This window comes from Gracilinanus agilis, chromosome 3 (assembly GCF_016433145.1).
Source record: "Gracilinanus agilis isolate LMUSP501 chromosome 3, AgileGrace, whole genome shotgun sequence".
Classification (NCBI taxonomy): domain Eukaryota; kingdom Metazoa; phylum Chordata; class Mammalia; order Didelphimorphia; family Didelphidae; genus Gracilinanus; species Gracilinanus agilis.
The window spans coordinates 253,628,112-253,643,314 of NC_058132.1; the positions used below are offsets into that span (position 1 = coordinate 253,628,112).

Here is a 15,203-nt window from a genome sequence, read left to right on the forward strand (position 1 = left end):
TAGGGCTTTTGATTTGTCTTGGATCATGTTTGATATCTGACTGCGTTGACTCCCTCCCCAAGGGTCGTGATATAAAGACCACTCAGGAAGGTACTTGTTAAACTCTCTTTATCTGTAATCTATAATCAGGGAAAGGTTAAATGGGATAAGGAATGGGGATTGGAGACCCTGCCAATCTAATATCTATAACTAGTTGATAATCAGGACTGGAGGCTATTGATCTAGCAGAAGCTGGAGCTTTATTCTCCACTACACCTCTGGCCCAGCCTGGCCACAGCCAAGCCAGAGAATAGGAACTGCTGTTGATGCCATTGTGTTGGTGATCTTATTCTCTCAGCTTTCTCACTACAAGTGTTTGGTGATGCACTACCTCTCACAGTCTTCGGGAAATATTCAGATTCTTCCTACCCTTTTCTTCATAGACCTCCCAGCCTCCCTTTACCACCCAGAGACCTAGAGACCTAAAGAGCTAGAAAGATCCAGAGACCTAAAGACCTAAAGCGCCCAAAGACCCAAGACCAAAAGACTAAAGACCCCTTCAAGTGGCTGTCGGGAATTTATACTGCCAGGCTAACCAAGTTTGCCTCTGGCTCACAGCATTTGGAAACATTCCATGCCTTCCAATGGCCTCCCCTGTTATTCAAGGTGGCATTCATCATTTCCCAGGATATGAATATAACAGCAGCCAAAGTGCAGTTGAGCTCATCCAAAAGGCTATGTTTTCCAAATTGATTTCCAAACTGAGCCCATTGTCATTGGGCAAGACCAGTGATGGGCAAACTTTTTAAAGAGGGGGCCAAAGGAAAGGAAATGCTCATCTGTCAGTCTGTTTCTAAGGCAACACGTTCGAAATTTCATTGTATTGTATCCTACTCATTGTATTCGTCATATTAGGAATAATGTCTTGGGACTGAATAGAACATTTCAGGCTCGTCCCTCCCCGCCTCCCTCCAATCTGGCCCACAGGCTGTAGTTTGCCCATCACTTGGCTAGACCACCTATTCCATATTTCTTCACATGTTAAACTGTTGTACCTTTCCTGCCATTGAGAGTGTTCCAGAATCATTAACAATGGCACTCCTGTGGGACCACTACCAGGGCAGACATGCCCAAGAATAACACTGTTGGTGGCCACAATGCTAAAAGAGATTGAAATCTGTAGGGACATAACAAGATAGAGGCTGGGAAACTTTTTCCTATCTCAGAGATTTTTGACCAAAAGAAAAATAAAAAAAGGCCACACATGTAAAAAAGCAATTTAATTTGTTTCAAGGGGTGTTTTTTTTTTTTAAGAGAAATTCAGGTATTCTACTTTTTATAAAAGGGAAAAGATTCCCTTTTATAGCTAAGAACAAAGGATATAAAACTTGAATTAATAAATAAAACAGATATTATGATATAAATGCAGCAAAATATCAGCTCTTGAAAGACCAGTCTCTTGGAAGCTTTAGACTCTCAGAAATAACCATGGCTTTGGCAGGGAATAAAATGAAACAGATCCAGATTTCTTTAGTGGTAAAAAAAAAAAAGCTTTTTCCAACAAATGATTTTGGCTTCAGTAAAGCTGAAGAACTGAAAATTCCATCCAATGTACTTTGATTGGTTGGTTTTATTCAATTCATTAAGTGTTTGAATTGAATTGACTTGGTTGCCACAAAGAAAGATGAAAACTCTCTGGGCTTTTATAGATAGTGTCAATCTTCCTATGGTGTAGCCTAAGCCAAGGGAGACACCAGAGAAGCTGGATGGAAAGGGAAAGAACAGCAGAGAGCAGCATTTGCTTGGTGGTAGCAATAAGTCATTGAGCCACAGACTAGAATAGAAAAGAGACAGAAGATAATCTTGGCTGGTTTGGGCAAATCTGTGCCTCTCCACCATGCACCTTTGGTGGAGTGGTACAACGCCATCTGTAGTGAATTTATAATCAGAAAATGTAGGATCATAGCTGACCTCTACTACTTCTGTCTATATGGCTTTAAGCAACTCCCTTAACCTCTTTGGTTTCCTTAATTGTAAAATGGGAAAGTTGGTGGTCTGATATCTAAGGTCTCTTAAGTTTCCATCCTGTAATTAATTTCCATCAACATTTTTTAAAAAGTTTATTTATTTATTTAATTGATTTTGAGTATTTTTCCATGGTTACATGACTCATGTTCTTTCCCTCCCCCCTCCTGTAGCCACTGAGCAATTCCACTGGGTTTTACATGTATCACTGATCAAGACCTTTTTCCATATTATTAGTATTTGCACTAGGGTGATCGTTTAGAGTCTACATCCCCAATCATGTCCCCATCGAACTATCCATCAACATTTTTTAAGCTCCTATTTTGTTCTATTTTGTGCAAGTTCCATAACAACCCCTGGGGTTATTAAGTGGGAAAAAAAAATCCTTGACCCATGGCTTCAAGGTATTTATGGTAGCTCTTGAAGGCATTAAAGTATAGCAATGAAGTCATGCCTCTGAGTACAAAGCTTCACATTTTTATTGCAATAATATTTTTATTATGTACTTTTGTTGTTGTTAAGTCTGCTCTACCCTATTTCGAGTTTTCTTGGCAAAGATGTTGCTATTTCCTGCTCTACCTCATTTTACAGATAAAGAAACTGAGGTTATAAAAGGGTTAAGTGATTTGCCCAGGGTCACATAGCTAGTTTGTATTTGAGGCCAAATTTGAAATGAGGTTTTCCTGACTTCAAGTCTACTTTTCTATCCTCTTTGCCACTTAGTTGGCCTAATATTATATACAGTAGATAAAAAAATAAAAAACTGATCATCTTGTACATGATAGTCCCAGTTTCATATTTTGTCCTCATTTTCTGTTTATATATAGACATGCTCATTTTTTAAATTGAAAGTATAAATTTATTTTAAAAAGAAAAAGCAATAGCAATCTTCCTTCCCTTTCCCCAAAAATGTCAAATTAAGGACAAATAGAATAATCTAAGGAGATGTTACACCTAAGATACTTCACCTTGATAACATCCATGATTCTAGCCCCTACATTTTATAATTGAGGAAACTGAGTCCCAGTGACTTGCATAAGGTCATTGGACTAGTAGGTGGCACATCTCAGAATAGAACCCCAGTCTCGTAACTCCTGGCTCATCATTTCATTATATCACATCTACCTACAGCCCTCCTAGAATCTAGAATCTAATTCAAATCTGGCCTCAGATACTTCCCAGCTGTGTGACCCTGGGCAAGTCACTTAACCCCCCAATCCCTAGCCCTTACAGCTCTTCTGTCTTGAAACCAATACGCAGTATTGATTCTAAGATGGAAGGAAAGGGTTTAAAAAAAAAAAAAAAGAATAGGTCATACCAGACTAACCTCATTTCTTTTCTGGATAGTGTTACTCTTCTGACTGATAGGGCAACTGTACCTTACAGCTCTGTCACTAGTGGCCACCTCCTTGATGATAAGCCTCTCTGAACTTAACTTGGCATGTCTTCAGGAGAAATAACAACAACAATAATAATAGCTTAAGGTTTGCAGAGTGCTTTAAAAATATTGTCTCATTTTAGCCTTGCAACACTTGTAGGTGGTTTCTATTATTATTCCCATTATTTAATTTTTCTTTACAGATGAAGAAACTGAGGCAGACATCAGCTTAGAGACATGCCCAGGGTCATACAGTTAGTAAGTGTCCAAGGCCAGATTTGAACTCAGGCCCTCCTGACAAGTTATATGCTTTAGCCACTCTGGATTCTTTCTAGAAAGCTTTTCAGTTTGGTTGTGACAGCTTCTGAGGGCCCAGGGTTGCCTTTATGCTATGGTGACATAGTACTTCTATGTGGGTGCTGGATTGCATGAAAATTGTAATAGTCTGAATTTAAGATGTGTGACTTAGAATATTGGAGTAATGCTTTAGTTAGGATGGTGAGGGATGGATTATGTATAAATACAGTTTTTGCAGATTTGTAGCATTTTTTTTGTCTTATCAGTGAAACATTTTAGAACATTCATTTATTTATATATTTATAATTACATACAAGTTTGTAATTATAAATATATAAATATTTGTATAAATATTTATAAACACTTATAAATATTTAGAATTAGAACTGTTTGCTTACCCAAGTAATAAAAGCCATCCCACTTCTCTATTTTTATAGAATCTTCCCCAAGATTAGTTTAATGTTTAGAAAATTTTTTTCACCATCTTTTTCTTCCCTAGTCTTACTCCAGACTCTATCTCTGGACTAGGTTTAATTGCAGGCATTGTATAGAAAGTTGGGTTCTGTTTTAATATCATTGGGGGCTATAATTCTTCATGGTTGTGCCTAGAATTTTATTTAAAGTTAAACATTAAAGATGGTGTGAAGAGAGTTCTATGAGAAGACCTCTGGGGTGCCTTTTAGCACAAAATTAGGGATGCTAGGATTCTTAGATTGTAGTTTGTAGGAATAGCTTCACAAATAGAATAGCTTTCTTTGTGCTGGTAAGTTTATGATGAATTTCCAGATTTTGGAGTAACCTGCTTCCTAAATATCCCTGCACATATCTTCTCTTCCTTTAAATACTAACAAAAAATTAGTGCCAGCAAGATGGAATAGTGGTTACAGGGTGAGAAGAAAATCATTGTAGTCCATGGTGTTGGTAATATAGTAGTCATAAAAAATATTTTAAATGGTGCTGAGAGACCACCGACACTGTTAGAAACATTCATAGATCTTAGATTTAGTGTTTTGTTGTTGAGTTGTTTTTCAGTCATGTCTGACTCTTCATGACCCCATTTGGGGTTTTCTTGGCAAAGATCCTGATGTGGTTTGCCATTTCCTTCTCCAGGTCACTTTTCAGTTGAAGAAACTTAGGGAAAGGATTAAGTGATTTGCCCAGGGTTACACAGATACTAAGTATTTGAGGCCATATTTGAATTCAGAGAGTTGAGTTTTCCTGACTGTCCACTGCAACACCCAGGAGACCATAAAAGCTTTCATCTTACAAATTAGGAAACAAGATTTTCAGAAAAGTCACAAAGGTAGTAGGTAGCAAGACCAGGATGCAAATGCAGGTCCTTTGTCTCCCAATCCATTGCTTTGTCTGCTATATTATGCTGCCTTCCATTTATGATGATTTTTGGGAAAAGTAAGAAAATTTTGTAGAAAGGTAGCCCTTTTCTGCTTGTATTTTTCTGCCTTTCAAAATATAATATAATATAATCACCATGTTCTGCCATGGTATTTTGTCCTTGTATCAGGAAACTTTTTCAAAGTAATACTAAATAATAACTTAAAATATATTTTAATGTGAATGTGCAAAATGTCTAATAAAATCTGTCCGTATCTCAACTGAGATCACCATGTAATACAATAAAATGTAATATAATATGAATATAATAAAATGCTATATATACACATTTTAATTTTTAAAATGGCAAATATCGATGGATACAGCCCACATAAGCAAAAGCTCTTTGGGATCCTCAGTAATTTTTTTTCTAAGACCTTCTATTTTAGAATTAATACTGTACATTAGTTTGAAGGCAGAAGAACAGTAAGGCTAGGCAATGGGAGTTAAGTGGCTTGTCCAGGGTCACACAGCTAGGAAGTATCTGAGGTCAGATTTGAACCCAGGACCTCTTGTCTCTAGGCCTGGCTCTCAATCCACTGAGCCAACTAGTTGCCCCCTCAGTAATTTTTAAGAGTATAAAGGAGTCCTGAGACCCAAAAGTCTGAGAACTGTTACTTTAGAGTGTGTACCAATAGATAAATAGTCATTTTTTAAAAAGTGGCTTTAAAAAATGTTTGCTTCTCACACTTTGGACAATCTGAAGCTAATATTCATTGGAAATACACGTGATTGAAAGGTAGCATAGATAGGTTTAGTAGCTAGTAGTAGCTACAGCACTTTCATATACAAAGATTTTTACATGCTACCTTATTTGAGGTACAGACTGCCTTTATTGGATAACTGTAAAATTGGTGTGTTTAAAGATGAATTTATTTTCTTTCTTAACATATAACCATGAGTTGAAATTGTCCTAGCCCTTCGAAGAATGTAGACGGTAATCATTCAAAGCTTTATTTCAGCTGTTTCAATTGTTTTTTTTTTAAATGGCCCACTTCAATGAAGAGCAAAAGCGATTGTTTTGTATTCATTAAATCTTAGATTATTTACATTATGTGAAAGCTATTACTAATGTTATTTATTGTATGTTTCATATAACAGATTTGACCTTAAAATACTCTCAGATTTCTCCACCTGCCTAGTGGATCAACAGATGCATTTCAGTCCTTTAATGGGAAAAATAGCTGACATTTTAAACAGGAACTTGGATTCAATTCAGAACTTAAGGTAAAAATGATACTAGTGAAATTCAATCCAGCCAAATCCAAAGAGATCAAATTAAATCTCATGCAACCAAACATGAATACAATTTACCATTGACTTTGTCTTTAATTTTCTTTGTTTGGAGATATTCCTTTTTAAAATCAGCAAAGGAGAATTGTTAATCTTATTTGCTAGGTATGACTTATCTGTTAATTAAAAAGTGCTGCTCAAAGGTTACTTCAACTTCCTCTCCTATCACTTCAACAAAAATTATTAAGTTGGGTCTACTAGTTACTATTCTAGGCATTATGGGAATTGTGAAGAATTATGTGTTATGTCACCATTCCTTGCCTTTTTAGAAGTTATGGTCTAGTAAACTTTCTTGTATTTTTATGAAAGACTAAACAGACTGTACTGAAAATGCTCAGCCAACTTTGTTACAGCTTTGATAAACAATAGGAAAACTAGAGGGAGGCTTGAGAATATTGAGATTAAGACACTAGTAAGTATTTGAGAGGAAGGAGGAAGTGGTGATTTTTTTTTTAGCTTGGCAATGAGCAGCAAGCCAAGAATTAAGATGAAAGGGGGTGCCTTAAATTAACAGTTTTTGACACACATTGTTTACTATTCTTAGCTTTTGAAAGTAAATTATAGAGTTGCACTTCATTCTGATAAGAAAGAGATTGGAAAAGGGATAACCATGGAAATGATTAAGAAATAAGAGTAGTAATTAACTTTCATTCATTTGGTAACATTGTAACAAAAAAGGGAAGAACTGAATCATCACGATGCTATTAGATTTTTTTCCAGATTTTTTCTTGTGGGTTTTGTTCAGGTCTTATCAATAGATATTTATTCAGACCTACCCTCCAACTTCTCACTCACTTCTTATCCTGATTAGCCCAAATAATCCAATTTTAGCAGTTACCTTATATTTAAAAGATGGAAACTGACTTTTATAGCTCTTTAAAATTTGCAAAATATTTTACATATAAATACCTCATTTGTGTCACTCAGTAACCCTTTGAGGTAGATGGCATAGATATTATGCCCATTTTACAGATGAATAAACAGACTCAGAGGTAGTCATTGATTTACTAAGAGCACCTCACGCAACTAAGAACAATCAGGGAAGAATCTGAATTCAGGTCTTCCTGATTGAACATCCAGCACTCTTTCCCCAAGTTGTGCCACTTCTCTATAAAGGGAAACTAGGTGGCTCTGTGGATTGAGTGCTAGACTTGGAATCAGGAAGACCTGTGTTTGAATCTAGCCTCAGATACTTCTAGTTGTGTGATCCTGGGTGAGTCAGTTAACTTATATCTACCTTAATTTTCTCATCTTGTAAAATAGGGATATGATAGCACTTAACCTCATGGAGTTATTCTGAGGCTCAAATGAGTAAACTTGTATAAAATACTTTGCAAACCTTAAAGCACCATGTAAAATGCTAAATATGTCAAATAACAATTATAAAATCACTACTACTTTATATTGAGTATCACCTCATGCTTAAGCCATGAGTTCTGTTCTAAAAAGTGGATAAAATGACATTGAAAGTATTAGTATCTACTTTGTTATTTCCTGATTAGTGGGGAAATAAAGACTTCATGGAAAGCCACTTCTGAACACATTAAAATGGGTATATTTCCCTTCACTTTGGTTGGCAGCTGGCAGTTTATTCCTGACTATTGAAAAGTTAATACTGGGAATACATAAATAGCAATTTCAGTCACAGGAAAGTTAAGGAAAAATTGAGAGTTTAAAAATCCCCACAAAGTATCATTTCAACTTTTTTTTGTCTTGAATTTAACTTTATGTTGGGTTTTTTAAACATGAGCATTCTGCTATATTATGTCCATAATATTTTCTCCATTTTTCTTCAGATTTCATAATGCTTTTTAAAGAAATGATTGTGATTCTTAAAACAATGTCTAACTGTAAAAAAAAAATCTCTTTATCTTTTAGGATATTGTCAGTCTTGATGGTGAATGTATCCTCTGTTATCTCACAAAATTTTGGTAAACGACTTGTGAACAAAACAGAACTTCTCTTAGATACAATGGACCCTTCTGACTTTAATACATCAATAAGAATAGTGCAATTTCTCCGAAATATTCGATATAATTATCATCCATTATTAGAAAGGTGCAATCGTATGTTCATCAGCAATATTGCTCATCTGAATTTGGATACCCTCAGTCTTATCCTTGCGCTGTATCAGTCTCTGCAATTTACTAATTTTTCATTTCAAGCATTAGCCAGAGAGAAGCTTTCTGAAATGATTCCTCTTTACTGTGATCCTGTTTCCTTCGTAAAATTATTTGTTGCCTTGGGACCTTTGGCCGGGCCAACGGAAGAGAAACAGTAAGTCCAGCTGATGATGATTTGCTTCTTTCTTTGGGGAAATATGGAGGTTTAAAATTCAGATCTCTCCCCTTAGTCTTGGGAGGGCAAGCAGTATGCTTTCTATTGTCCAGTCATATTGTAGAGGTGAACAGAAAACAGTTCTGAGTCTTTTGTAATTATAGAAATAGGCTTCAAACACTCTTTATAGTACATCATCCCTAATTAACTCAGGAAGTGTTAGCCAGATACTGCCAATGTGGATTGACAAGTATGCCATGGAGAATATCAAAAGATTATTTCTTGCTGAATGGGCTCTTTCTGTGCTATATCTGAAGGACCGTATAGGTCTCTGGGAGGATTGAGTTCAAAGAAGGAAGGTTATTACATGGCTAGCACCTCTGATTGCTTTCTCTTTGTGGGATTGATCTCTCCCCTCGTTTAGTACTTTTACACTGGTTGATCGTTCAGGTCCTTTGGAAAGATGAAGTTTCTGCTGTAGACACAGATGTTAGCCCAAATGCATGCCTGGGAGATGAGGACCAGTTTTGCTTTTGTTGTGATTTTAAAACAGTCTAATTCTCTTGTTCTCAGGAGAGAATGTGGGGCATAAATCAAAGAGTGTTATATGTGAGGAGTCCCCACCATTGAACTCGGACCATGTATACCCAGAGCTTCAGTTTAAACACACAGTTGTGACGATGATTTGGACTTTAAACTCTGGATTTGCACATTTCAAGTTTAATCTTGGCTCCATCTCTGAAAAATTACTCGTTGATTTTTGCTTCTGCCCTGGGTTTTTCTGGGGAGCATACGTATTTAGCTTCTGCCTGTGGTTATATAAAATGGTAAATGGGCTCTCTGGACCTCCATTGGGAGGGTAAACATGGCACAGTGAGAGTGCTGAATTTGGAGTTAAGAAGACATGAGTTCAAATCTTGGCTCTCCTATTTATGTAAACATAGGGAAATCAAGATCCCTGGACTTCATTTTTTTAATTTTTAAAACCAGGGATCAGGACTAGATTTTAAGGTCTTCCCAGTTCTAAAGCTATGATCCTGTTTCTCTTTCATGATCATAATCCTAGAATTACCATTAGGCACAAGACTTTTGAGCCCTAAGTATCAAACACTCCCAATTATCTTATCATATTCAGCACTAAATAATAGTTTTTACTGTTATCACGAGCATTTGTTGTCTCTGTATGTGGCATAATAGACATATATGAACTAGACTTGGCTCCTGCCTTGCACAAGCAAGAATTATCCATTAGCCAAACTATCAATCCAGAAATGGATAGCAATATTGATTGGAAGAGGAAAAAAAGAAAGCATTTAAATAAATATGGACATGAATTTTTTAGATGATTGAGTTAGTATAAAGTCATAGCTCAGAACAAATAAATTATTGCTTTTTTTTTCTGATGTGTTTAACATTCATTATTTTTTCTTTATTAAAAATGGCAGATAGTTTGAATTTTATGGTTTTGTTCATAGTTTACTTGTGTAGCTATTGGTATGTATAGAATTCTTAAATTTTATTTTATTTTTAAACTTTTATTTTGAGTTATTATTAAAATTAAAATTTATTATTTTATTATTTGTATTGTTTTGTAGTTATTTATTTATTTGTTTTTAGGTTATTTTGAAGTATTTTTCCTTGGTTACATGATCCATGTTTTTTCCCTTCTCCCTTTCCCTCCCCCTCCCATAGCCAACAAGCAATTCTACCAGGTTATAAATGTGTTATCACTCAATGCTTATTTCCATATTATTCATTTTTATAGTAGAGCAATCTTTTAAAAATCAAAACCCCACATCCTATTTCCATATAAACAAGTGTTGAATCATATGTTTTTCTTCTGTGTTTTTACTCCCACAGTTCTTTCTCTGGATGTGGATAGCATTTTTTCTAAGTCCCTCAGGATTGTCCTGGATCATTGCATTACTATCAGTAGCAAAGTCAATTATATTTGCTCATGCCACAGTGTTTCACTTTCTGTGTATAATGTCCTCCTGGTTCTGCTCATTTCACTCTGCATCAGTTCCTGGAGATTCTTCTAGTTCACATAGAAATCCTCCAGTTCATTATTTCTTTCAGCACAATAGTATTCCATCAGATATCACAATTTGTTCAGCCATTCCCTAATTGATGGACACCCACTCATTTTCCAATTTTTTGCCACCACAAAGAGTGCGCCTATAAAAATTTTTGTACAAACATATTTCATTATTATTTCTTTGGGGCACAAACCTAGTAGTGGTATGGCTAGATCAAAGGATATACATACTTTTGAAGGCTGTTAGGCATAATTCCAAGTTGCCTTTCAGAATGATTGGATCAATTCACAACTCCACCAGCAATGCATTAGTATCCCAATACAAAATATTATTTTAAACAAAAAAAAATAGGAGTTGAATTAAAGAGATGCTCCCTATGCCTTTTTCAATTTAGAAAGGCTGACTTTTTAGAGGAAAGATTTCCCATTTTTGCATGCTGGGAAACAGTGTATCAAGATGAAGCCAAGATGCCAATTTGGTCTTAGAAGACATACAAGTGGGACTGTGATGATCAGAGGAAATTAATATACTTATGTTCTATTATTCACTCAACAGATTTTTTTGCTTTTGCTTTTTAGCATCCCCTACTTGCATAACATGGTAGGATATAGGAGAAATAGAAAACAATATCTTCTGTCAGGGGACTTGGGAGATAACATGCAAATAAAAGTTTGAAATAATAATGCAATGGATACTTAACTATTAGAATGCATGGCATTTCCAGTAAATGGCCTAATTCACAGGAAGAAGACATCAGTATAGTTTGGAATAGTTAAGGAAGTCTTTTGGGAAGAGGTGATACTTGACCTGGATAGGATTTGCTTATAGGGAGGGCATTGCACACAGAAAATAAAGCATGAGCGGATGTTTTCCAGACCCATGCTCTAGGAATTCCTTATGGGAGATCCTAAAACATTTTATTACTTCATTAACTAAGCCCTTTGAAGAGTATCCAAAACGGACCTTTGGTTTTCTCAATTTTCCCTCATATTTTTAGAATTTGGTTCTATCATTTAAGATTTATCTGCAAATATTACTCTTCATACCTTGTAGAATTAATTGTTATACCTACCCAACTAACATTTAATACTTTCCTTATTCACTCTATTTCAATATCCTAACACTCTTAATTCCTTAGTTTTTAAAGTATCAGTAAAAAAGTTTTAGCTATAGTTGACTTACAGAGAAATTTATTAAATTAGAAGATGCATGTTTTTTATTCTATTTAACAGCACTATAGTTGTTTCTTTCTGAAATAATGATTACTTTCAGCCCTCCAACTTATATGAATAAAAATGATATAGATGAGATAACCAACTGAATTTTTCTTTTAAAAAAAGTTTATTGCTTTTCTCTGAAAAAAATTCTCTTCTTTCTTTCTGGAGAATTGTGGACTTTTCAACATTTTCAACTTTTTCTCTGTTTTCTAGACTTAAGTTAGTTGTACAAATGATGGTGGAGGAACTAACCAGTCAACAAGCATTAGCCATATTGGTCACAATGGAAGAAATGAATACAAAAGATTCACATCTGATTGCAGAGTAATTTTCTTTTACATTTCTGATTCTATAACTGTATTGTCCTTGTACCACAATTTCAAGAAAAATGTGTGTACTTTAACTAGTACAACCCTTTTTGTATGTACAAAAACATGTAGAGAATTGTCCTTGGATTATTTTATAATTTTCTTTTGCAAAGAAGAGAACAGAAACAATTTTAGTATAATTTTTTGATTTATAGATGCTTTTAAATCGAAAAAGAACATCATAATGTAGAGGGACAAAAAACAGCCAAAGTATTGCTTCCTATTAAAGGGAATTCATAGCCATGTGAACTTTGTATTGTCATTAATTATCTACTCTTAGTGTTGTGATTTTGACAGTTGCACATACATTTATTATCTTTTTAATTAAATAAAACATTTAAAGCAAGAGGAAGTATATAGTTTATTTAATGTTAATTACATGGAATCCACTGTCTGTTATATAGTTGTTGATTATTTTTGTCTTTCTTTCCCACTGCATCTTGTTTGCTTTAGGGCCACCTAATTAGTTTTGGTCAATTTTATCAGAGAGATGGTTTAGAGTAGAGAGAAAAAGGCAATAAATTGTGCTACTCATTAGTAATTCTGGTAAAAGTTGCTGGCTAGAGGAATTGAATTTAAGGGCAACAACAGCAGTTTTGGATTAGCTCTAACTTCAAGATGCTGTTCTGATTATTGGTTGTCTAATATAGGCTGCTAATGAGTTATTAACAAATAATCATTGTTTGACATTGCTTTCAGAATTGTTTCTGTCTTATATAAATACTTACATGTCTATACACCAATGGAATTGGCAAAGATAACCAAAGCCGTGATTCATTTGCATGTCCATAATTTAAAACTTCTTAGGATTCTCAGAGAACTACTACTTAGGTAAGTTTTATTTTTTTTAAATCATTTATTAATATTCATTTTTAACATGGTTACATGATTCATGCTCCTACTTTTCCCTTCAGCCCCCGCTGCCCCCCCACCCATAGCCGACGCACATTTCCACTGGTTTTAACATGTGTCCTTGTTCAAGACCTATTTCCAAATTGTTGGTAGTTGCATTGGTGTGGTAGTTTCAAGTCCACATCCCCAATCATGCCCTCCTCAACCCATGCGTTCAAGCAGTTGTTTTTCTTATATGTTTCCTCTCCTGTAGTCCTTCCTCTGAATGTGGTAGCGTTCTTTACCATAAATCCCTCAGAGCTGTCCTGTGTCATTGTTTTCTGCTGGTATAGAAGTTCATAGTATTCGAATTTTATCACAGTATATCAGTCTTTGTGTACAATGTTCTTCTGGCTCTGCTCCTTTCGCTCTGCATCAGTTCCTGGAGGTCTTTCCAGTTCACATGGAATTCCTCCAGTTTATTATTCCTTTGAGCACAATAGTATTCCATCACCAGCATATACCACAATTTGTTCAGCCATTCCCCAATTGAAGGACATACCCTCCTTTTCCAGTTCTTTGCCACCACAAAAAGCGCAGCTATAAATATTTTCATACAAGTCTGTTTATCTATGATCTCTTTGGGGTACAAACCCAACAATGGTATGGCTGGATCAAAGGGCAGGCATTCTTTTATAGCCCTTTGATCATAGCTCCAAATTGCCAGCCAGAATGGTTGGATCAGTTCACAACTCCACCAGCAATGCATTAATGTCCCAATTTTGCCACATCCCCTCCAGCTTTCATTACTCTCCCCTTCTTTCATTTTAGCCAATCTGCTAGGTGTGAGGTGGTACCTCAGAGTTGTTTTGATTTGCATTTCTCTAATTATTAGAGATTTAGAACACTTTCTCATGTGCTTATTGATACTTTTGATTTCTTTATATTGAAATACTGAAAATTGCCTATTCATGTCTCTTGCCCATTTATCAATTGGGGAATGGCTTGATTTTTTATACAATTGCTTTAACTCCTTGTATATTTGAGTAATTAGACCCCTGTCAGAGTTTTTCGTTATAAAGATTTTTTCCCAATTTGTTGTTTCCCTTCTGATTTTGACTACATTGTTTTTGTTTGTACAAAAGCTTATTAGCTTAATATAATCAAAACCGTTTAATTTACATTTTGTAATTTTCTCTAACTCTTGCTTGGTTTTAAAATCTTTCCTTTCCCAGAGATCTGACAGGTATACTATTCTGTGTTCACTTAACTTATTTATAGTTTCCCTCTTTATATTCAAGTCGTTCACCCATTCTGAATTTATCTTGGTGTAGGGTGTGAGATGTTGATCTAGACCTAATCTCTCCCATATTGTTTTCCAAATTTCCCAGCAGTTTTTGTCAAATAGTGGATTCATGTCCCAAAAGTTGGGCTCTTTGGGTTTATCATATACTGTCTTGCTGATGTCATTAACCCTAAGTCTATTCCACTAATCCTCCCTTCTAACTCTTAGCCAGTACCATATTGTTTTAATGACTGCTGCTTTATAGTATAGTTTAATATCTGGTACTGCTAGGCCCCCTTCCTTCGCATTTTTTCCCATTATTTCCCTTGATATTCTTGATCTTTTGTTATTCCATATGAAGTTTGTTATAGTTTTTCCTAATTCAGTAAAGAAGTTTTTTGGTAGTTTGATAGGTATGGCACTAAATAGCTAAATTAATTTGGGTAGAATGGATATTTTTATTATGTTAGCTCGTCCTACCCATGAACTATTAATGGCTTTCCAATTGTTGAGATCCAGTTTTATTTGTTTGGAAAGTGTTTTGTAGTTGTTTTTGTATAATTGCTGTGTTTGTTTTGGTAGATAGATTCCCAAGTATTTTATATTGTCTAGGGTGATTTTAAATGGTGTTTCTCTTTCTACCTCTTGCTGCTGTGATGTGTTGGAGATATATAGAAATGCTGATGATTTATGTGCATTTATTTTGTATCCTGCAATTTTGCTAAAGTTGTTGATTATTTCTCCAAGCTTCTTAGTTGATTCTCTAGGATTTTTTAAGTATACCATCATATCATCTGCAAAGAGTGATAGCTTAGTCTCCTC

The 15,203-nt window shown here is 35.1% G+C and overlaps 1 protein-coding gene across 1 annotated transcript in view; it reads left to right on the plus strand.

Moving 5' to 3' along the window:
- FASTKD1 (FAST kinase domains 1) overlaps nucleotides 1-15,203 on the plus strand; it is a 43,545-nt gene that overhangs the window by 6,283 nt on the left and 22,059 nt on the right. The window contains exons 3-6 of the mRNA XM_044666519.1: nucleotides 6,173-6,298; nucleotides 8,243-8,641; nucleotides 12,111-12,221; nucleotides 12,965-13,096. Coding sequence (XP_044522454.1) covers nucleotides 6,173-6,298; nucleotides 8,243-8,641; nucleotides 12,111-12,221; nucleotides 12,965-13,096 — 768 coding nt within the window. The remainder of the gene's footprint in view (nucleotides 1-6,172; nucleotides 6,299-8,242; nucleotides 8,642-12,110; nucleotides 12,222-12,964; nucleotides 13,097-15,203) is intronic.